Source organism: Diadema antillarum, unplaced genomic scaffold, assembly GCF_040938485.1.
Source record: "Diadema antillarum isolate AM-2024a unplaced genomic scaffold, OU_Dant_1.0 seq00000182_RagTag, whole genome shotgun sequence".
Taxonomy (NCBI): Eukaryota; Metazoa; Echinodermata; class Echinoidea; order Diadematoida; family Diadematidae; genus Diadema; species Diadema antillarum.
Genome location: NW_027271249.1, coordinates 1,103,780 through 1,129,313, shown reverse-complemented (window position 1 = coordinate 1,129,313; position 25,534 = coordinate 1,103,780). Strand labels below are relative to the sequence as shown.

The window sequence follows — 25,534 nt, the reverse complement described above, 5'->3', positions numbered from 1 at the left end:
TGTCAAATTTGTGTATTGTTACATGGAAAAGCACTTACATATGAATGACATCTTGTTCATTTTTGCAATTTTTAATTTTGTGCCTTTGAAGAGAAAAACAAAGTTGTTCACTCATGCGTAAATTTTTCCTTTTTATTGACCTGCCAGGTTCATAGCCGATTAAATTACCTTTCATATGGTATATGATACATTACTTTTAGCCAAATATTCTATGAGAAATATTAACTTGAAAAAGTGTTTACTTTCTTTTTTTTTGCTGAGTGTATATTACATTCTGAGTGATCCAAGTTTTACAACCCAAGCTTTTCAGTGGACAACTCTTTCCATACTTACTTTTGTGTCAACCTTGCATGGTATGCATTGCAGCTGTTCTCTATAGTTATTGTACTTAATTGTTCATGTATTTTGTAATTTACTTTATGTGACCCTGCATTACAAAACCAACAAAAAGTCGCCAGACATGGATTTTTATTCAAGGGTAGATTCTGAAGGAGCAGACTCTATTTAAGCTTTAAAATGATGTATAACTCATTACAAATGGACTCTTCTAACCTATCTAAATATTGCAAAGAAAGCACACACTCTAGAAAGTGTGTCTATTCAAGCACTTAATCTGTGCCAAACTGCGCTAGCTGTGCGATGAATGGGACAAAAAACAGGATGTAAACCACTGGAGCAACAACAATGAAAGGATTATCAGATTAAGCTGAAATTAAGCATGCTCTAATAACACATTCTGCCCATGATTAATGACAACTTTCAAAATAGTTGCATTATTCTTCCAAAAGTTATCATTAGAGTTGAAAGTGAAGAGTGTGCAAAGGATTTTCAAAAACTGAAAAGGGACCTCCAGGACATACCTGATCACACTACTCTCCAAAATTAAGGGTCGTAGAAAAACTGCGGAAAACACGCTTTCCCATTCATTTTATGATCCCAAACTTAGGAATAATGTAGAAGAAGGATAGTTCTTTCAGAGAATATGAAAAAAAAATCAAAATTGAATGATTGACCCATTTCACCTCTTTTGTGTCCTCACGCAATATCAAGGAGTGCGACTTTTTGTTGGTTTTGTGATGCACGGTCACTTATGATCTGCACAACATTATGTATTTCTTATAAGCTGATAAAACAATCTTTGTGTGATGCTGTAGCATTGCATTTTGTTTCATTGTTTTATTGGGTGGAAAATAATGATTATATTGAATTAAGAAAAAAACTGAACAGAATATTGAATTTTATATATTTTGTATACATTAACATGTTTCTTATTTTTACTGCCATTATTTTGAAGTATGTTGATATTTCATTTCATTACTAAGAACTATTGACCCCGCCGTACTGCGGGCACGTACATACACACATGTAAACATACACACTCACAGTCATAACCCATTTAGTGTACATAATTACTAAAAAATACACACACATACAAACAAACACATGCACACATGCGCACACACATAGCCATCTTACACTTGCACAAATTGATTTTTTTACCGTCACACAATGCAGTGTTACATGTTAAAGGGACTGTACAGTACTGGTTGAGGTAGGGATTCATGCTTTGAACATTCCTAAGTGAGATAATGAAAAGCCTCTTATGAAATATGAAAGAGCATGTAATTTTAAGAAGGATTCAACGTTTATTTGATGAAAATTGATTTTCAAATGGTTGAGATATCCAAAAAAGTGCTAATAATAAAAGGCGACATGCCCCAACTTTATTATTATCTCTTTGTTTCACCTTGTTTTTGGATATCTGAGCCATTTCAAAACCGATTTTCATCGAATAAACTTTTGATACCCCTTAGAACTGCATGCTATTTGACATCTCATAGAGTGGTTTCTGAATATCTCACAAAATGTTAAAAGCTAAATCTTCACCTCGACCAGAACTGTACACACCCTTTAAGATAGAAATACATAGCACACAAGCGCAACTCGAAACAACTATGCATTATTCATTTTGCATTTCTCAGAATTACACACTATGCTGAAACTCAGACGTACCATCACAAAATAGTTGTAAACCAGCAGTTTTACATTTCTAAACACAAAAGAGGTAACCTCTAGTCTCCGTATTAAAGATACAGTTTACCTTTGGGAGCAGTGATTTAAAAATATTCAAGTTGTCACATTGATGCATATGTGTATGTCAGTTGTATCACACAATATCCTATCATGCAAAAAAACTTGCAATGAAACCTAAAATGTAGGGAGACACCACTTTTTTCTTATTAAACCATAACTGCAGACGGTTTAGTCTAGAAACAATTTTTATCATAACTATTGTTCACATTTTGTATTATTAACAATATTAAACATTGATTATCCTGGTTAGAATTTTTACAATGGTTGTTTCTATACCTAACTCACATTTTAGAATTATTTTGAAGCATTAAAGATGGGTTTTTGTTTCATCTGCAAATAGTAAATAATGCCCTTAAGGTATTTAGCTTCTATAATTGTATCATTCTTATCCTGTGTATACAGTAAATTGTGACTTCGTGATTGCATAATTTTGAACTTGTATGAACAGGCTTCTTTGGTATATTCATTATGTATGCATGTTTAAAAATACACCTTTAGAATTGTAAGCAACTCAGCAGCTACTGCCAGTCATAAACATCAACAATTATAATAATAATCATAATAATAATTATAATGATAATACTAATAATGATGATAATAACAATATCAATGATAGTTATGATAATGATAGCAATATTGATAATAATATTAAATGAATCAAATAAGCTACATGTATGTTTGCATAATTATATTCTTATTATCTATTCATGTAATGGTAAAGCCGTAAATCATAAGATTAAATTTGTCATTACATCTCTACTTTCATCAACTCTGTTGTTAACAAACAGTAACAGCGTGGATGATTAATATACCCAATTACATTAGCATTACTAATGATCTAATTTGATTATTTCCATTTGCGTAAGGTGTACGGTAATTAACCTTCAACTTTCTAATCTGATCTAAACTCGGCCCAAAGAATATTCACTCCTCGTATTAACGAATCGACAGAATACGATGTATTTGTCAAAAATTCATCACTTTACTTCGTCAGGCGGCACGAAATTAGAATGATTCACAGTGGAAAGTGTTCACTTTTGCTCAGATGGATATGTGATTATATTTTTTCTTCCAGCCAAGAAAATCAATATATTCATTACAGGCAAAACCCCCTTGAAGTTGTTGGTTTTGTTTTTCAAATTGTTCACAAAGGCACGTATCACCAGAACGATTGAGAGTAATATGCGTCTACACTTGCATTCATGAGACTGATATGTGTGTGTGTGTGTGTGTGTGTGTGTGTGTGTGTGTGTATGTGTGTGTTTGTCAACGCGAAACAAGAAGTGTAATATTCTGTTGGAAGCCACGAGTCATGGCGCTTCATATTACTTTCGATGGTTAGACGATGACGAAACAATTCCATTTGAATCACGAGCGATGTCACATGATCATCTGGAAAAATTGGAAAGATAATTTCCTGTTTAAAGGACAAGTCCACCTTCATATAAATTCGGATTGAATGAATGCAGCTATATCAAAAGAACACATCAGTGAAAGTTTGGGGAAAGTCGGACAGTACGTTCAAAAGTGATGAATTTTTATAGTATCTGCGCAGTCACTGCTGGATTGTAAGACTTCTGTGTATGTTGTCACACGTGTAGCACGATATAAGAAATATATAAAGAAAATGTCACAAAATACTTTTTTTTTTTTTTTTCCCTTCCACAGGGTGTTTTATTCATACACATATTCAGAAAGTCACATTTACAAATAATTTTTAAATACAAAACATCGACAAAGAGTGGCCTACTGCACTTGTACATATAACATATAACTTATATCATTTTTTTTATTTTATTGGCAGAAATAACCCTGAAAACACTATGAATATCATGCAATTTTAATATTCAAAAGCACTTAATAAATAAAGCCCATTTCTTCACAAAAGTTTTTTCTCTACTATTCATTTGACTTATACATTTTTCCATCTCAAAATAACATTTTATCTCAGATATTATATGTTCGAATGACGGAACGGTCTTTTTTAATTTCGCTGAAAAAATTTCTCTTCTTATAACAATCATCATACAGTTTAATGCACTGTTGTTGAGACCATATAATCCGAATAACTTGTGTTGGTTTGTAAATACAATTTGTTTATCTATCTTCAAAAGTAACCATCGCTCAAACTTATTCCATATATTATTTGAATAAGGACATGAACAGAATATATGCATTATGGTTTCCTCACTGTCATTACAAAACGTACACTTTTTATCTGTTACAAAACCAAATTTTAAAAGAGCATCTTTCATATATAATATTCTATTGAGAATCTTAAATTGAAACCACCTCATATTAATATCAATAGTTGATTCAAAAGGAATTAAACAGTATAAAGACCATGTTTCATCATCAAGATCCAACATGCTACTCCACTTAACAAAACTGTTACAATGTTTTGACGTGTGTCTTAACAACGTTTGATAAATATCAGAACAACCTTTCTTATGTTTCAGTATTACATTTAAACCATGAGGAATAAAAGGGTCTGCTATTTTCGACATGCGGTTTTTTGCAAATGATTGGATAGAATTACACAGTCCACCGTGCTGAAGAAAGTTAGTTTGTATATCAAACTTCCTCTGAAATTCAAAGTATGAAAGAAATTTTCCATCATTATCTAACAAGTCATTTATAAAACGTACACCTTTTTCACACCAAAACTTAAAATATACAGTGTTATTATTCATTTTAATCAAAGGATTATTCCAAAGAGGCTGGCTTGCCCAATTATCATTTGTATTGATTTGTAGAAATTCTGAAAAAGCCAGAAGTACCTCTTTCCAAAAATCATTAGACATTACATTGGCAAGTTTTTTGTAGTACAGTGACCCCATAAATAAATGAAACGATACTGGTTGGGGCAAGAAAGAACGGAACATGTGGAACGTATAATTTTCAGTCTGCGGATCACAAATAAACCTTCTGATCCAGGATATTTTAAGAGATTTAGCATGCATGAAAATATCAATCATTTTAGTACCACCATGACAATATAGCTGGCACATTTGATTTCTATTTATTTTATCAGGTTTATTTTCCCATATAAACGAATAAAAACAACGATTTATATCTGTCAATGTTTTAAAATTTGGTTCAGGAAGTGATAACAACAAATAATTTAATTTTGACATCAATAATGATTTAACTACAGTAATTCTTCCTAAAACAGTAAGTGATCGTTTAGACCAGGAGGTCATTGTGTTTGTAATATCTTTCATTTTTTCACAATAATTTTGTTCAACCATTTCATATAATTTAACTGAAAATTCTATTCCCAGGTACCTAAAGTACCTACCCTGAAAAATCCAGTCAAAATTACAATCTTCCAATAATTTAATTCTACAATTCCGATTCTTTCCTATCCATATTATTTTAGTCTTTCTGGGGTTAATTCTTAAATTCGATATGTTAGCAAAAGTATCAAAAATCTCAAGAGCATCTTTTAGATCTTGATCTGATCCGTTAAGTGTTAAAAGTGTATCATCTGCGTATTGTAATACTTTAAAATTTTTTTCATTAATTTGCAACCCAACCACAGAATTTGTGTGCCTAATCATAATTCCAAGAATTTCACTGACCAACAGAAAAAGGTAGGGTGACAAGGGATCTCCTTGTCGACAGCCCTGTTCTATTTTGAATCTATCTGTAAAATAACCGTTCACTAAAACACTGGAAGTAGCATTGTTGTAAAACAACTGAACCCATTTTTTCATAGATTGGCCAAAGTTAAAAAAATCTAAAACTTTAAAAAGAAACTTATGAGACACAGAATCAAAAGCCTTTTCGAAGTCAATTAAAAGTAACAAACCTGGTATATCATGTAACTCTGTATATAAAAGTATATCATACAGTAAACGAATATTTTCACCAATGTATCGACCTTCCAAAAATCCGGTTTGATTTCCATGTATCAAATATGATAAAAATGTCTTAAATCTGTTTGCTATACAACCAGATGCCAGTTTATATATTACATTCAATAAAGAAATTGGACGCCAATTCTTTAGAAACTGTCGGGGTTGATTTACTTTTGGAATTAATGTGATTACTCCCATTTTTTGTGCTCCCGACATTTGTCCTGAAAAATAAGCATAATTTAAGGAATTTAACAAAAAAGATTTTATTTCCTTCCAAAAAACACGATAAAACTCCACGGTAAAACCGTCTAATCCGGGAGATTTATTACATTTCATATTTTTTAACACAGAGTATACCTCTTCTTCATTTAAGGGACCTTCTAATGATAACGACATTTGTTGTGATAGTTTTGGTATGTCAGAAGATGACAATAATAAGTCTAAATCTACATCTGTGGTTTCTTTTTCTTCATACAAACTGGAATAAAACTTAAACACTTCTTTCTGTATATCGCACTGATTCATAATAATATCATTTTCACAAAAGAGCTGACGAATTTGTCTATTAACATTATTCTGTTTTTCCAAGGTTAAGAAATACTTTGAGGGCTTCTCTCCTAATTCCATCCACTTAATCCTGCTTCTCATTGCGATTCTTTCATTTTCTTTTGAGCGTAATATTTCAAATTCTTCTTTCTGTTTATTTATTTCATCTAATATTTCGCTTTTATCATTACACAGTAATAATTTTTCTTCTAAATTTTCTATATTTTTCTCCAATTCCTTTTCTCTATCAATATTTTGCTTTTTAATATAAGAAGCGTAAGAAATAGTTTCCCCACGTATTATCATCAGTAAAGTTTCAAAAAATAACTGATCATTAACAGTCAGCTGACATTCACCAATTACGTTGTCACTGTGATCAAACTGGACATTTCCCTTTGCATAAAATATAATTGTATCTTTTATAATTTGTTTAATTTTCTGAACATATATTTCATCTTTCAATAAAATATTATTAAATTTCCAAAACCCTGGTCCCCGTTTAAACTCATTAAGATTTAAACTAAGAGAAACTTTAGCATGGTCAGTACGGTAACCTGAAGAAATATCAGTGTTACAAACTAAAGAGAGCAATTCGGAGGATATCAAAAAGAAGTCTAATCTACTTTGTTTAAAGGGATTTTGTTGCCGCCACGTATAACATCTTTCATCCGGATTACATATTCTCCATGGATCACATAAACTTAAATCATTTTTCATTGTGTCTAATTGTTTTTTGGCCCTAGGGTTATTTACATGTACATAATTATATGTATCGAGGGTTGTATCCTGAACTAAGTTCCAATCACCACAAAGGATAGTATGTGGGTTTTCGAATTCTAATATAATCTTTTGAAGGTCAACAAAAAAATCAGGTTTATCAGTATTCGGACCATATAAAGATATAAATGTCAGATTATATTCATATAATTTCAAATCTAATATCACAAAGTTTCCTGTTTTATCTATCATAACTCTATTAACTTTTACTGGGATTGTGTCTTTAAATAATATGGCGACACCTCTTGAGTTTGAGGTATTACATGAAAGAAAACATTCACCTTTCCATTCCTTACGGATTTCTGCCTCAGTGCTCGGTATAAAATGAGTGTCTTGAATACAACAAACATCATACTTTTTTGACTTCAGATAAGACAAAACATCTTGCCTTTTTTGGTTATTCGCTAGGCCACGACAATTCATCGAAATAAATTTTACATTATCCTGCATTAGGTAAATATACCTTCAGAAAACGTGCAAAAGGACAACCTGTGGAAGTAGTTTTCAAATGAATTACACACAATAGACTACAAAAGACAAATAGCAAAACACACACGGGAGAGGGCGTGCTAACCAAAACTCGGTTGCTTACCCGAAGAGTCTCAAGCGACCCCTCAACAACAATTAAAGATAAAATAAACCCAAAACCCCAAAAGAAGCTCCATGGGAACACCTACCCCCAGAGTACTTAGAAAAAAATGTTTGCAAACCGAGATGCCACGAAATGGTGGCACCTCTGCGTCACAAAATACTTCCTTGACTTGTCACTGGCATATGTTAAAGATAATGATTATTATTCCCCCTACCTTCAGAAAGAGGCAAATCAAACAATCTTTTATTATGCGAGAAAAAGTGAAAATAATATGTTGAATTTTCTTTATATTTTCTTTATATCGTCCTCCACATGTGACATCAGAAGCTGTAGTAGTCTTTTCATCCAGCAGTGAGCGAGCAGAAACTTCAAAACAAACAAACAAACAAACAAACCGAACTTTTGAACAGATTGTCCGATTTTCTTGAACCTCTCACTGATGTGTTCTACTAATATTACTGCATTCACTCAATCCACATGTATAATATGAAGGTGGACTTTGTCCTTTAATGTTGTCTGTCATGTTTGTGCTGGCGTTGATTATCCTCTTTTGTAATTCTTTGATGATTAGAGTGATCATTGTCCCCCACAGAAAACACGTATTTTTATTCATTTACTTATTTATTCATTTATTTTTGAAAGTTGACACCTCCTCCACGTTGTCGGCACCGAAGAAATACAAACAGGTATAATCATGGTCACTGTGGCAATGATAACAAAGCAATGTGCAAACAATAAAGAGTAAAGGCAACATTGGTAACATACTTCACACCCACGCTGTCACTGACGAGGGAAAATACCTAAACTTGAATATGTCTCATCGCTGTTTTTTCCTCCTTTTTCATAGCATTCAGGACCACCGCTACACAGCGTGGCAAAATAGCATCAATTTCCCGTGATATGGTGACTTGACGTTAAATGATGTTCCAAACAGTCTGTTGCTACGGATTAACGAACTGTTTTACCAGTATGTGCTAGTACGTATATAGTACGTGTGTGCGCATGCGAGAGTGTGTATCTTACCCGCTCATGAGCTCATGTTCATGGAAACAGATAATATCAAACGACTATAGTAGGTCCTTCTGTTAAATTACAATTTGCATAAGATATTTACATATACATATATTACCAACACTGTGACCAAAGGATAATGATGTAATGGATACTATAATTAGCCCCTCAAATCATATATTGAATTGAAAACTCTGAACCACTTTTTTTTTTTTAAACACAAAAATTAAGCGTTATTCCGTATACCATACCGGCTTTTTCGAAACTACCACATTTCGCATGAGATATTTGCATATGTTTTACTAACGGTTAGTGCTGTCATGGACACTAACTGTAACTAAGAGCAGCGTGACTAGCTCCTCGTATCACACACTAGATTGAAGACTCTGCACTAGCTGTTCACACGAAGCGTTATTCCGTCTATTCCCCCTATCGGCTTTACCGAAAGCTGAGTCAGATTGAATGATACATACAATTGTATGATTCATTTATATGCGTAATTCCTGGTCGTTAATACACTAATTGTCGGTCAGTTGATCATATTTTGATGCAAACACATCTTTTCTTCTATATTCATTTAACTTTAATGCAAGTCACAATTTCTCTTGGTTCTGATATCAATATTAATAGTATCTTTAAAGGAGACCTCTGGATGATTTTCAGACTTTTGCATTTTAACAATTAATTAGTTATAGTGAGTACAGAGCTTCATAATTTATAGTGATCAGGATGAGGAATAAGAATGTTTTCAAAATGATATCAAATTGTAATGAACAAGCCTAGATGATGACATGGCAGCCTCACCATAAGAATGCATGAGTTGAGACTCAAGGAAGCAGAACAAAAGAAGAAGGCATGCATAGATTCTACACAGGTTAACTTGTTAAGCAAACAGTATTGTACTGGAATTACACTGGCTACATTTCTGAAATATGTGAGACTCCTATATGTCATCAACATTGTTCAAGATTTTTCAGAGTATTGGTTTCTCTGCTCAAGGACCACAATAAATTCCACAAATCTATACATGGAGATGTCGATTTATGTGCTACATGATGTGAAATTATGAAAAATCGTCTGGAATATTTGAACTTCTTTGCCAATGTGCGTTTTGCAGGATGTGTTGCTCGGTCCAAAGGAAGGCAAAAAGCGACAATCATTGTCACTACTCATGATAAGTAAGTTTCTTTTGTTTTGTTTTCCATGCAAGTCATCTTTTCTTACTTGTTTTTGACTCTGATGATGAAAAAGAACAAATTAAAACAACAACAAAATTGGTGTACTTGTTTTGTTTTCTTCTCTTAGAGTCAAAGCACTTCTAAATCATTTTAAATGAAATTCTCTACAACAAAAACATGTATGCAAACATTATTTAAAGGCATAATTGACCATTTGCAGATGAAACAAAAACCCAGCATTAGTGCTTTAAAATGATTCTAAAATGTGAGTTAGGGATTGAAACAACCACTGTGAAAATTTGAATCAGTAAAATCGATGTTAAGTATTGTTAAATACACAAAATGTGAACAATAGTTACAATAAAAATGTTTCCAGACTAAACCGTCTACAGTTACGGTTTATTGAGAAAAATACTGACATCTCCTTATACATGTATTTAGGCTTTATTGCAACAATTTTGTATGGGAGGGTGTTTTGTGGTACAACAGACCTACACATTATGCATGAAAGGCGACATCTTGAACATTTTTCAAATCACTGCTCCCAAAGGTAAACTGGACCTTTAAGGGGAAGCGATGTTTCAGAGATATCTCATCGCCCACGTGGTGTTTCCAAGATTCGAGAAGTTCATTATATGTAAGAAGAATTTGTGGTGTACCAGAAAATGAAATAAGTGGAAGGACGCATTTGACTTGTTCCCACATGCCACGCCCACCCCATTTTCACGAAATAAGACGAAAAAGATAAACAAACAAGGAGACGAATGGAAGGAAGGAAGGAAGGAGGAGGAGGAGAAAGAGGGAGGGAATGACAAAATAGAACAGAAATATCAATGCTTAGGATGAAGTTATCTTACTTGATATCTGTACACAGCTAAAGCAAGTTCTTATTGAGCGTTAGGATTCGCTGTGCACTGATTATTTTGGTTCAAATGATTAGAACATTGGATGTTCATGTCATCATCGCAAGCATGTAAAAAGATGAACAAGAACATTGAGCGTAAAAGAAATATGCTCTTCGCGAATTTAGGTGGGCAATTCAAATGTGAACGGTCAACAGTTACTGTAAATAATAAAGGTTACAAAAAATGTGCTGTGAAAAGCAATCAAGTTTGATCGACGAATAGAACGCTCGAGACACTCAAACCACGTAAATGTTTACTTCGGTTAAGACTTGTAAAGTGGAAAAGTCATATATGTATTTATGATTTTCTCCCAAAATTCGACATCATTTTACACGATTTTTACTCATCAATCTTTAAAATACCGGGCACCAATAAATTCTTACTTCTAAGCAATAATCATAATCTATACAAACGTGTAATCATTTCGCATAGTGATGATAATCTTATTCAACGTGCATTGTTCTATTTTCTACTCATTGATATCATGAAATCTTATAAAAAGATTATCCTCGCTTATAACAAAAACAGACATGTTTTATGAGTGCATTTATAGTTGAGGAAAATATAGAAATCATGTGCGCATTCAGAAGAGATAGATAGCGGGAATTCCCTAGCCCTCACAGTAAGACTGGGTACCGATGAATACGAATTCCTTTAGTGACAATAATTACAGCCATCAATATTTTCTCTAATCTCATCGAAAAGAAAATATATATTTACCTATATACACAAATCTACATAAGGACTACAACAAATTTTAAAAGATGCGAACATTTGAAAAGTTCCGTCAGAAATTGCACAATTTTCACATGTGACTTCGCTGCTTGGCGGATGTATAGGGTGCTGAAGATTCAAAGTTTTTCGAACATTCAGATGATACAAACTCAGATAAAGCTCCAGAATCTAGACAGTTCTTAGGATGATTAATTTCAAATGAATGTCATGATAAATAAATATAAATGAATACAAAATAGATTAAAGAATAAATGTTTATGACTACAGAGTTGCGACGAAACAGTAAAGAGGAGCCTCTGGACGCTTTAAAGTGTGTTTCCATGGTCTTTTGTCAAATTATTGTAATCACTGTGGTTGGGCATAACGCTCGAGGAATGGGAGGAATTTTGGGAAGACGTCCAAAGCGGCTCTCGATCCCATGATGCAGTCCAGATGCATGTAGCCCTCAACCACGAAGCGCTCGTAGTGCTGGTCCGAGTTCACTTCCTGGCATCGTTTGAGGCTGTCGGCCGTAGTCTCGGGCTCCCAACAGACATTCTTCGCCCCGCTGAAGTAGAGGATGGGGAGGTCCAGGCGTTTCATGGCGGCGCGGTAGCTGTCGGAGGACAGTCTGTGCCTGGAGGCGAAGTCCGGCACGTATGTGTCCCGCCCATTCCTGTCGACGATGCGGCCCTTGCGGGTGCAGAGGGCGAAACCCTGTAGGCGAGAGGCGTGCGCGAAGCCGTTCCACTCGTGCAGCGTGTCGTGGGTCAGCTCGTTGACGTTGCTGTGCGACCAGAGCAAGCTGTAAGTGAAGGTGACCCGGTGACATGCGTGACTGTCGCAGTGCTCTCGCACGCCCGTTGTCATGTTCGCCACGATTTTCGTGGAGCAATCTACGAAGCGCTCTCTCAACGCCGCAAGATTATCCGGATAGGCAGTAATACCCTTCACTCCAAGGCTGTGCAGAATTGTCGGAAGGTAGGCGCGAGACTTAAGGCTGTTCAGACGGCCCACGGTCAGGCTGAAACCCGCCTGTGACGATACGAAGCATCTGATTTTCTCCTTCTCCACGTGTCCGCCGAGGAGGGCGGCATGCATGGTCACGCCTCCTGCACAATGGGCGAGCACCTCCAAGTCTACGTGTCCTGTTCTTTCCAGAATGTAATCTATGGCTGGTGGGACATCCATCTCAGCAGCGTCTCCGAAAAAGCCTTTGCTTTTGTGTGAGGGTAGCATGACGGAGTACCGCATGTCCAAGACCCACACATCATAATCTCTCTCTACCAGAAACTCCACCATATTGGTCTCGACAGTGTCAAGAGTGAATATACGGCTTGACACACCCAGTCCGTGGAGAAGTAGGAGGGGTCCCTTGTGACCCCCACGATACCTCATCAAAAGGAGCTGCACCCCATCTGTTGCCACTATCCTGTGAATCTCTGGTTTTTCATCCTTGAGTTTGAGCTGTCGCTGTCTTCTCGGTCGAACTTTCTCCCTGTAGACAACACCCATTTCCGACGGGTTAAAGATACCATAAACATCAAGCAGAACTCCAGCAAAGAAATGGCCAAACTTTGCTTTCCATACTGTCTTGTCTGCAGCACTCTCAGTCGACGTAACCTCAAGCGTCGTGAGCTGCTTAAGAAAGTCAGTGAGAAAAATCTTCAGGACACCTGTGCCGACTACCTCACCGTCTGCACGAGCGTCTTTCTTGATCGTGACAGATAGGGTCGTTGTGTCGCTGACCCCTACCTCCAGGAACGAATCCTTGTTCACCACCTTGATGCCCCTGAAGTGGTACTCGTTCTCGTGGTCATGTAGGAACATGTCGTACACCATTTCCCGCGTGCCTGCGCTACGATCACTGGGTTTGAACAGATGAAACTTCCCTCCGGATGCGGTCAGCGGATACTCCGACAGCGCTGGGCACTTCACGGTGCCGTGCAGGCACGCTTCGTGGTTTTCGTCAACTTCGAGCATGTGCTGAACATCGTCCGTCAGAATCGTCAGAGTAAACTCGCAGGGGTGTTTAGCGCCATCTATGTCCAGATGTCCTGCCATGCGTTCGGTAAATCTCAGACCAGGTTTTCGCTTCTCCCTTGCCGATTCGTCTTTATAAAGATTAACGAGATGAGACGGGAGTTAAGAGAGGACAAGAACATGGGAAAGATGCATAATTTGTTACTGTTTAAACATAATCAGTGATGAATCTGACCTGCTAAGTCATATCATAAGGATGGAACACAATATTACCTTCCAGATTTTTATTTTTCAATTTATATCTATTTCTGTACTTTCTTTTTCAGGAATACACTATACAAACAACAATACAATAATAATAGACGCTTTGGTAGAATTTTTTACGAAACTGACAAACTAAATGAATCGTTTAGATTAAAAACAAATGCATTGCATTTTCTCATCCATAGCACGTTCCTGTATGCTACCTGCACATACATTAGAAAAGGGAGCATTTCCCAAACAAAATTGATTATACCAAAGCCATTATCTGATATAGACAAGAAATAAACTCGGAACATCTCATTGCATAACAGCCACCTTTCATTGCTATCAGTACAACCTTCTGACAAAATCTCGTTTTTGCAACAAGATATTCATAGCTCAATTATCCAATTGTGATGCAATCTGCTATTATGAACTTTTAAGATGAAGTGGCAGAAATGCAATTAATGATACATGTTAGTCTAACCTAGCTGCTTCGAGCTGTCGTAGTCTATGGACCAGCCATTTCTCTCTGCAAGCAGACGGACACATCTCTCGGCAACCATGCCGATGGTGAGTGAAGGATTGATACCAAGACTTCGTGGCATGACAGCGCCATCAACGACCAGTAAGTCCGAGTAAACCTTCTCGTCAGTCCCTGTGAACACTGCTCCCGAATGATCTACCGCTCCTAGAAATGATTTTGAGACAAGAGTTCATGAAAACGTATATTTCCTGTAAGTCAAAAAGAGAAACGCTTGATACACTAAAATTCATCTAGGTGTATAGAGGAGTAGCAGAACAAAGGGATAAACAATGATCCTATTAACACTCTTTGTGTGCCATGGTGGAAACCCCCTGTGTGCCACAATATTCTGACACATCAACGTAGTCATGCTTTGGGAAAACATTCTGTTTTTCAAATCTATGTCATTTTTATAGATTTCCGTTACCCTGAACACGTAGTGAGCAAAGTTGTCGAGAAAATGCCAAGCTCTGTTTGATGTAAATTGTATGACAAATCTATAATTGCGTTTCTTTCAACAGTTGACCAGTAGCAACATTATTGTAGATGCATGACTTTAGCACACAAACCAGTGAGAGACACTTAAAACAGAATTTACTCGAAAGTCCAGTAGGGAACATCGCTTGATAGTCAAGTACTCCATGAAATGCAAACTACGTGCAACAGGAACAGAATCGTGAGAAACGCCTTCATTGTGGTGTGACATTTGGCGATTTATCAATCGGTTTGTGCGAGTTTGTGCGTTTGAGCAGAATAATAATGTGAACTTGGCACGCTGTCGACCGAGTCGGGCGTGCGAACGTGGCACGTAAAGAGTCAAAGTAATTACACAGACAAAGGACTAGCTGTATAACATGGACTGGAAATGAAATTGCAGCAGTTGTCTGGTTTAAGAATAATCGTACCAGTTTTTCCAGACTGTCCCATTCCGCAGCCTCCGAGGGGATGCACAGCTATGATGGCGCTGTTCCCCGTTACTTGGGGTATAACGCCCTTCCAAATTGGACTTGCCACGAGTTCCCCCTTCAACGTAGTCGCAGCCTTCCTGGCAGCCTCGAAGATCGCTTTGAAGTTGTCCTCGTCCCCGACGCCGGGAAAGTCTGCCCACACCCGTTCGGAGTCGGGGTCGTGGACGATGCGACCGCTAGCGGAATCGTGACTCATGGAGAGGAAGGCGAGCGTGTTATCGAACGATTTCCCGGTTATAGATCGGATAAACTCGGCCAATTCGTTTTCGTTCGGTGTCGTGTCGATGCCCTGGGTCAGCTTCTTCAGCATGATTTTGTAAATAGTCTTCAACGCTGAGGGCGGTGTTCCATCCTCCAGGAGGTAGCCATCGTCGAGAGGCGCACCTGGCCTCCTCCGCACGTCCAGGATGCTGGTGATGCACGGTCCAGGACCCTGATCGGTTGACTTCAGGTCCTCGAGCTCGATGCCGATCGGGCGGATCGTCCGGTCGCAGTTGTAGGCGATCGTCAGGTGGTCGCCGTTGGTTGTGAATCCCTGCCCGAGCCGCGGGGAGACGGACAAACCGCGGCAGGCGGAGTTGAGGAGTATGCGGGTCGAACCGAGTGAGCCAGCACCAAGTATGACTGTGTGAGCTCTGACAACGCGTTCCTCCTGGGCAAAGTCTTCCTGATGAATGTCTTGATAGAAGACGACCCAGTAGCCACCTTCCTCGTGTCGCTGTATGGCATTGACTTGAACCTGTTGGAATGATTAGCATTATATTTTTATTTGTGACCCTGCACCACAAAACAAACAAAAAGTCGCCAGACACGAATTTTTAGTTAAGACCATATTCTGAAAGAGCAGACTTTAAGCTTTAAAATGATGTATAACTCAATTCAAATGGACTCTCCTAACCTATCTAAACATTGGAAAGAAAGCACAAACTCAGGAATAGTGGGAACTGAGAAAAGAGGCTCTGAAGTACAGTGTCTACTCAAGTGCTTAATCTTTACCAAACCGTGCTGACTGTGCGATGAATGGGACAAAAAAACAGGAAGTATAATACCAGAGTAATAACAATGAAGAGATTATTAGATGAAACTGAAATTAATCATGCCTCATTAACACATTCTGTCCATAATTAATGCCAACTTTCAAAGCAGTAGCACTATCCTTTCAAAAGTTATTAGAGTTGAAAGTGAAGAGTGTGTACAAGGTTTTTCAAAAATGAAAAAAGGACTCTAAAGACACACCTAATCACACTGTTCTATCAAAAATGTTCGAGATAAACTGCTAAAAAACACACTTTCCCGCCTGTTTTATGATACCAAATTTTAGCATACTGCAAAAGAAAACCTGCTTATTCAGAATATATGAAAAAGTCAAGATCGGCTAGGTTGACCCATTTCACTTATTTTCAGTCCTCACACAAAATCAGTGTGTGCGACTTTATGTTCGTGTTGTGGACAGGTGCACGGTCACATTTTATCATGACTTGTTTGTTAAATCATCTCATAATACCAATCGCTTTACAATAATATACGATATGATATAATGTATAATGTAATGTAAATCAATTTGAATTACTTTCATTTATTCTTTACACAGTAGCATACAGTAATATGATATGATAAAATATAATATGATATAACATAATGTAATTATTTCATCCTGATATAAGATATCATGATATGATGTAATACTATCTTTTATCTTATCAAATCACATTATTTATACATACATAACATCCACATATAGATACACTACATATTTTCGATATGTGTACACATAATATCTTCAAAGCACACATGGGATCATTTTGTGTCATATCTTATGTGAATCTGGAAGGGAATAAGTGCGAAATCCAGTTTAAATCTCTGAAATTCAAAATATCTTGTCATCAGTGTTAAATGAACGATTTTTGAAGATGAGTTGGGAGAGGTTTGGGGCAGTGGCGTATCTAGGGGAAACGGCGCCCGGGGCAAGCGCGAAAATTGCGCCCCTAATTTCTGAAAAAGTGTTCAACCCCAACCCCATCCCGGTAGGGATTTTAAACAAAGTCTACATGATATGCTTTTTTTCAAGCACTTAAAAGGGGTCTTTTGAGGGTGATTTAAATGCAGCGAATTTTGATAAATTTTGGCGAGCGAGCGCAGCGAGCGAGCCGAAAATTTTTGTATTTCAGCTTACAAAACGTGGAATTCTTGCCATTTTTTGCTTATCAAATCTTACAATTCTAATCAAGATATAGTGACGGCCTTATAGATAACAATTTATACCAACAAACTGAGGACTTAAAAGAATACTCTAAATTAGTGCGCGCGAGTGAGCCGAAATTTGTATATTTCTGCGTCATCGTCACGTTTTGTTCTTATCTCTCTTTTTTATATATATATATATATATAAATTTTGGAGAGCGAGCGCAGCGAGCGAGCCGAAAATTTTTGTATTTCAGCTTACAAAACATGGAATTCTTGTCATTTTTTGCTTATTAAATCTTACAATTCTAATCAAGATATAGTGACGGCCTTATAGATAACAATTTATACCAACAAACTGAGGACTTAAAAAAATACTCTAAATTAGTGCGCGCGAGTGAGCCGAAATTTGTATATTTCTGCGTCATCGTCACGTTTTGTTCTTATCTCTCTTTTTTATATATATATATAAATTTTGGCGAGCGAGCGCAGCGAGCGAGCCGAAAGTTTCTGTATTTCAGCTTACAAAACATGGAATTCTTGTCATTTTTTGCTTAATAAATCTTACAATTCTAATCAAGATATAGTGACGACCTTATAGATAACGATTTATACCAACAAACTGAAGCCGAAGTTTGTATATTTCCGCGTCATCATTACGTTTTGTTCTTATCTTTTTTGATTTGTTTTTTTTTGCGCCCCCCCCCCGTAGTGTTTGAAACCGTTAGCGTCCTCTTTTGATCCAATCGGCGATCGCCTTCAGAACGAAAGAAATTGCAGCCGCTGCTCAGTGAAACATTTTGCCTGCTAAATATTAAATGACATGTGTGAGCACAATAGACATTGTCATTTTGTCCGCGTCAGCGTCACGTTTTGTTATCTTCTTTTTCCTTTTTTTGATAAATTTTGGCGAGCGAGCGCAGCGAGCGAGCCGAAAATTTTTATATTTCAGCTTACTAAACATGGAACTCTTGTCATTTTTTGCTCATTAAATCTTACAATTCTAATCAAGATATAGTGACGGCCTTATAGATAACGATTTATACCACCAAACTGAGGACTTGAAAAAATACTCTAATAGTACGAGCGAGTGAGCCGAAATTTGTATATTTCCCCGTCATCATTGCGTTTTGTTCTTATTTTGTTTGATTTGGTTTTTTTTGGCGCCCCCCCCCCCCCGTATGTTCGAAACCGTTGGCGCCTTTTGATCCAATTGGCGATCGCTTCAGAAAGAAAGAAATTGCAGCCGCTGCTCAGTGAAACATTTTGCCTGCTAAATATTAAATGACATGTGTGAACACAATAGACATTGACATTTTGTCCGCGTCATCAAGTTTTGTTCATACCTTCTTTTTTATATATATTTGGCGAGCGAGCGCAGCGAGCGCGCCGAAAATTTTTGTATTTCAGCTTACGGAACATGGAATTCTTGTGTGAACACAATAAACATTGTCATTTTGTCCGCGTCATCATCATGTTTTGTTTTTATCTTGTTTGATTTGGTTTTCTGCCCCCCCCCCCCCCACCATTCTCCCTCCCCCCCCCCCCCCTTCCGGGCGAGTTTTTTTTTTTTTCTTTCTTTTCTTCTTCTTCTTCGTTTTTTTTTTTTTTTCTTCTTTTCTTCGCTTTTTTCCCCGTTTTTTGCGCCCCCAAGGAGTGGCGCCCGGGGCACGTGCCCCCCTTGCCCCCCCCTAGATACGCCACTGGTTTGGGGACAGTTCCAGACACACTTACCTCTGTGAATATCTTTGCCCCGTGTGCATGTGCGTCCGGGAGATAGTTCATGTTGAGCGTACTCTTGGCGCCGGTGTTGCATCCAGAAACACAGTTGCCACAATTATTGCACGCAGGTTGTGGTATTCCGACTTTGTTGGCGTTTGTTGTCTTGAAATTGACGTATAGAGGTGTTCTATGTAAACGGATTGAAACAAGACTTCAGATTTTGTACTTCTGGAACCATGTTTCTTCGCAGCATGCATGGCTGTTGTTGTTGTTTTTTTGCCAATTTGAAAATGCTTCGCCGTTCTCTGAGATTGGCATTTTACAGAAAGAGTTCAATGCTACAACACCCTAAACAAAAGACTCATCATACATGAGTGTTTGGACATCAGCTCATGGGTAAATTTTCATATAATACGTCCGTATCTATCTTACTATCATTCTAAACATTAAGGTATGTGGAACATTTAAGATATCTCGATATTCCGTCGATTGGATTTCATACCATAATATGCACAAACGATTTACATAATCATACATCTTAAAATGCAAACATGCATACACACATATAACATATACATGCTTATTTGTGCCCATATAAACCCATGAGTCTGTCATTGTGTATCATGTGGGAATCACCGAATATGTTTGTAGGATGGGTGCGTCCCTCTGAAAGACTGAAGTCAGAATTTCTGGGCGGGCTAGCAACTTCTCTAGAGGCAAATGACCTAGATGAAGTCAAACACTTAATTTTATAGGTCATAACCCCCTCCCTCCTTCCCGAAATGTGTGAGCTCACTTGTAGAAAACGTCATTGGGAACGAGATCCTCGATGTCCTTGACGAAGTCGTGGGCGATGTCCTTCATGGCGTTCATCTTCGGCAGCGATGGATTGCCGTCCGGGTATTCACTTGGGGACATCATCTCCATGAAGTGCTGACGGTCCACGTTGTTCGTGGCGGTAACAGCGTCTCGCAGCTCCTTGGGCCAAGCCTATTGTGTCAAAATGGGAGACTCAACATCATTTTGTGTCCGCGACGTTCATTGCACCGGCCTTACTTTCTCCATGAACTTAGGGTTAGGGTTTTAGTGTTATGTTTGCGGGTAGAATTTATGTTTGGCTTAGCATGCAAATATTTAATCGGAGCAATTGTCTGAGGAGGAAGTGTCATTTCATCATTATCATCATTATGAATATATGGTAAAGTTGTTTTCATGTGGATAAAGGTTGAACAATATTTTTAATATATGAAGAGGTTTTTCCCAATTCCACGAACGACTAATTAAGTCTCTGATGTCAGATATACAAATGCGATATAGGTTTTCAGATCTGCTCCCAAAGGTAAACAGGACCTTTAAATCAAACGTAAGGATCTTTATGAAACAGGCCAAAGTTTATGTAATATGTCATTGTTTATATCCATTACAGATTTATCAAAAACCGCTGAATCATTAAATTTAAAAATGATCCTTTACTTGACAAATTGGCAAAATATCTATGTTTCCCGTGTCCATAATATATGCTCTCTTACTTCATCCAGCCTTTGTCCCTCACAGGTTACTCTGTGAATATCAGAGTTGCCAATTTGATGAGGTTCTCATTTCTTGAGTAAAGTTTCCTCGGGACTTGATAGGGAAATGCACGACATAAAGTTTAGTCAAACACACACACCGTCACACACACAATCAAATGAACCATTACGCACATACACCACTACCTTCACACATTTTTTTTTTGTTTTTCAATGATATTTTATTGATTTCATTCAAATCAATCATAAATCAACCCATTCTGGGTGTAACATGAACATAAAAACGGTACAAATGCCATTCAAAAGACAAATCCATTACCAACTTATACTGCCAATCATCTCCCTTCAAACATAACAAACAAGTCGATTATAAATCAATCCTACTGACCATTTCTTCACGAGAAAGTATTGACATGTACAAAAAAAATCACACACACGCTCTCACACACACACACACACACACACACACACACACACACACACACACTCAGTTGTCACTCACACACCATCACATACCAAAACACACAACACACACACATGCACGTATTTTGGAGTCTTACCTCGTCTTCAAACACCCTCGGGTCAGCCTCGAGACATACATTGGCATTGATGAGGGAGGTCCCACCTAAACCCACTCCCTGAACCACGGCAACATCGGGACCGACGACGAAGTCGTATAGATTACTTGGTTTACCTACGGAAGGCATGATTATGAAAAGGGTCAGAAGAATGACCGTTGGGATGTTGTGACATTCAAATACTGACATTAAATAAAATATAATAATAAGAATAATATAAATATCTTTGCCAAGTACAAGTGGGAAGAAAAAAAAAACCGCGACAATGACAATGAAATATACTTTATATTCTTTGAGTTTTTTCAACAACAGGGGAGCATTTCTTCATGAAGCGTTTTGCCAGATATTTCGTCTGACAAACTATGATTTGCTTCATAAAATGCCCCCCCCCCCCATGGTCCCCTGTCTACAACACAGCTTCTCCAATTCCCACTTTTACCTTTGTTTTTGTTTTATTCGGGTTTTTCACCTGTCTCGATTGTGGATGTAATACTTTTATTTGTGACGACGGAAAGACTGAAAAGACCTTAACTGGATAATTTTGCTCTGAATCTTCACTGAATATCACTGTAAAAGCATGAAAATGCAATAACTACAATAACATGAAGTTCGCTATGCCACTAGTATAGCCTGGATGCGGGTAATGATACCAAAACCTTAACCACCACCACGAACAACAACAACAACAACAACAACAACAACAACAACAACAACAACAACAACAACAACATAGACAACAACATTAACAACAACAACAATAGCAACAATAACAACCACAACATGAACAACAACATGAACAGCAATATCGGCAGTATCATGAACAACATCAACATGAACAACAACAACGACAACAACAACAACGATAAAAACAACGACAACATGAACAACAGCATAAAAAACAACAACATGATTAGTAACATCATTAACAACAACATGAACAAAATCGAGACGAGTGTAAGATACTCACCAACTTGAAGGCAGTTGCGTCTATCCGACGTGTAAGTCATCTGGATGTCTCTGGCTGCCCTGATGTCCTCGGGAAAGTCCCCGGGCCACCATTCTTTCCCTTTCTCCAGCAGGCAAACTCTCTTTCCCGCCCGGGAACACCGGCTGGCCGCGATGGAACCGCCGTATCCCGAGCCGATCACAATGACGTCATAATAGGGCTCGACGTCACTCAGGGGTGACGAAAGCCGATAGTTGGAGTAATCGAATCGATCTCCCTGGAATTGCAGGAAATGAATGAAAGGGGAAAAAAAAACATATCTTAACGAATCACAAGTCTCACGGAAAGCTATGTGTTAGTGGACGGACAGCTATATATGCACTAGATAGCCAACTACCTTTGGCCTTGGATTGATCAAACCGATGACGTCTCTCTATTCCCATTAAAAACACTAATCGTTTCAAATTTCCGCCTTTATCGGGAGGCAGTTGGGAGGTGTTAAACTGAGAACGTTATTCGGAAGTAAATCAACAACAAAAAAAAAAAAACACGAGCCTCATCTAACACACAGATCGAGATTATCATGTAGAAAAAAAAAACACCACGTGCTTGAGCTTTTACCGACATTATTGTCATGCTTTGATAATCCTGTAGAGAATTGTATCCGTGATACATCAGCAGATTAGTACGAGAGAACAATCAGCACACGTAGACATACATTTTGTTCAATTGTAATGATCGAGATTACAATACATATTTGCTACAATTGTCGGCATCGCGGATATCCGTCAATATTACGTGTATAGATATGGACAAGTTGCACAGGAATTGTAAAATGATAGAAATGGGTTCTGTCACACATCTATCATATGTCACTTACAATCTAGTTAATGTATTAAAAAGAAACAACAAATCCAATGAATAAGTGCAACAAAGAGAAGCACGATGGAATAGAATTTGGTCGTCAGGCAGTAAATACTCTTATCTCAGAGAAAATTAATGACGATGAATTTCTTGATCAATGCACCAACGATAGGTTGACTTAAATTTTGAAAGGAAATAACTGCAGAATGAAATATCATATTTGTTTCCCTTTGAGATGGATTGGTTTACATCGGAATCTGGAATTCAGCACGTGCCATATACATTGACATTACAACCATATATATATATATATATATATATATATATATATATATATATATATATATATATATTCATAATCTTCGCAGTACTAGTTATTCAGTACTGTTCTTAATTTGCTTGTTTCGATGTTGACTTTCTTTAGAGTATTATTGTTTGCGCATTTCGCCGTCATCTGTGCATTAAAACTTTTAAATTCACGTCCGCGGTTGATGACAATTTATTTATTTATTTATTTATTTTTATCTTTATTCTTTTTTTTTTGTTTTTTTGCTGTGATTTATCGCAATAGATGCCGGTACGAAAGCAATGTGGTATTACCGGACACCATGGTATTACCGGACACGCACGTTTTTGCGTATTAATGACATTCAGTACGCGCGAGACTTCGTAGATTTGCCTCACAGAACTTTGTGTGGACTGAAATCGCAAAAAAACGCGACATAAAAATATGAAAGCACGAAGAAATTCACATGTTACCTCAAATTTAGAGTTGAGTGACCCGCACCTCGTCATAGTTAATACTTATGCATGTTTGAATCACATTTCGTGACTGAAATTTCGTGACACAAATTTTATGAAATACACACATATCACACACAGGAAAAATGCTGAAGATTCCAATAGAACCAAAAGTTCACTGATCGATATCGGAAATTTGTAGCTATCGTCCTCAAACGCGAACGATGCGGAATAGTTGTGCGCTAAGGAAGGGGCCCGCAACTCGTCACCCGCGCTTGCAGCTCCCATTAAAGCACCTAAAATAGAAGTAGTCGATTTCTCAAAAGGTTTTATTGCGTGAACTGTTCGAAATGTTCAAGACAGACATTTTACCGTAAAATACGAAATTTGAGCCTCATTTGCCGATTTTTTCTTTTTCATCCGCTCGGTGAGAATGTGTATGGTGATTTGTTGGATGAATTATGATTCTGGTGCAAAGACTAGGTGCGAAAGACGTCGATTATTTCATTGCGAAAATCGTGTCCGGTACTACAATGCGGTTTTGCACCGCTCAAAAAGACAACTTTTTAGAGGGGTATGTTTGAAGCATATTTTCTAAAAACTGGAGCAAACAATTGACATAAGTTAGCTGAATTCGTAATTTCCAGGAGTCTGAAAATAAGTGGTGCTATTTTTAGCCGAAATTTCATCCTCTGAGTACGGAATTCAAAGCCAAGAAAAAAAAAAAGCGTCCGGTGATACGATCTACTCTCCTACTTATTCAATTGATTGCTGGAGTGGCCACTAACCACTCAAAAGCGAGCATTGCACAAGAATATTTTCGCTGTATGCATTGTAAAATTGGTGGAAACGCCCCTATCCACTTCTGCCAGTATGTAGGCCTACCGTGTTGGGCTATTCCTCTCTGCTCCCTAACCCGTCTCTCTAGAAAGGGGACTGGCTGCACTTACCATTTCAGCTCCGTTCTTTCGATGACAGCTGCTTTCGAACGATTTCTGCACCTCGTGGATTTACTATGCGAAATGACGAAGTCGGTGTCGGATGCCCCTGTTTTTATCTAGATGTAATCCTCTGTAAACGTTCCACGAACTTCACCGAAGGTTACGTCCGAAGTTACAATCGTCATAGGTGGTTTTGTATTAATGCCAAAAAAAGATAAAACGCTGTAACAAAGCAAAACAGAGAGAGAGAGAGAGAGAGAGAGAGAGAGAGAGAGAGATGTTGAGAGAGAGAGAGGTAGTTACTACCCGCATATGAATTGAAAATCGTGACGAATATGACAACACAAAACGACCTTGATACAATCTGAAGGGTAATGTAACTCCGTTTGACCGGAACGCCACAATCAGACAGTGCCTCTGATTATTGTACCAGTGACTGTGTGGTGAATAGTACAGGCAACTGCAATAACTGAATTTCTTCCAGAAGAAAAAAACTACAATTGTAACACAAAAAAGAACAACAAGAACAAGACAAGGCAACAATGCAGAAGTATATCATTGTTCACAAATTTGGCCAACGTAAATACAGCGCACAGAATCTGTTGAAACGCACATCACAACAGTTCTCAACG

At 37.5% G+C, this 25,534-nt stretch overlaps 1 protein-coding gene across 1 annotated transcript; it reads right to left on the bottom strand.

The window, feature by feature from the left end:
• Positions 1–12,027: 12,027 nt before the first annotated feature.
• On the bottom strand, positions 12,028–24,015 carry LOC139728518 (uncharacterized). The gene is made up of 8 exons (XM_071639454.1): positions 23,980–24,015; positions 22,378–22,633; positions 21,393–21,526; positions 20,100–20,293; positions 19,316–19,490; positions 15,338–16,139; positions 14,394–14,597; positions 12,028–13,794 (listed from the first exon to the last, which is right to left on the bottom strand). Exons 1-8 carry the CDS (start codon positions 24,013–24,015, stop codon positions 12,047–12,049), a joined length of 3,549 nt encoding a protein of 1,182 aa, XP_071495555.1. The 3' UTR covers positions 12,028–12,046.
• Positions 24,016–25,534: the final 1,519 nt, after the last annotated feature.

Coding starts and splice junctions, on each gene's coding strand:
- LOC139728518 (XM_071639454.1), bottom strand. CDS start 24,015: ATGACGAGGTGCGGGTCACTCAACTCTAAATTTGAG. Junction 19,491..20,099: donor CCCAATGACGTTTTCTACAA/GTGAGCTCACAC, acceptor CCGTTTACATAG/AACACCTCTATACGTCAATT. Junction 13,795..14,393: donor CGACAGCTCGAAGCAGCTAG/GTTAGACTAACA, acceptor ATCTTTATAAAG/ACGAATCGGCAAGGGAGAAG.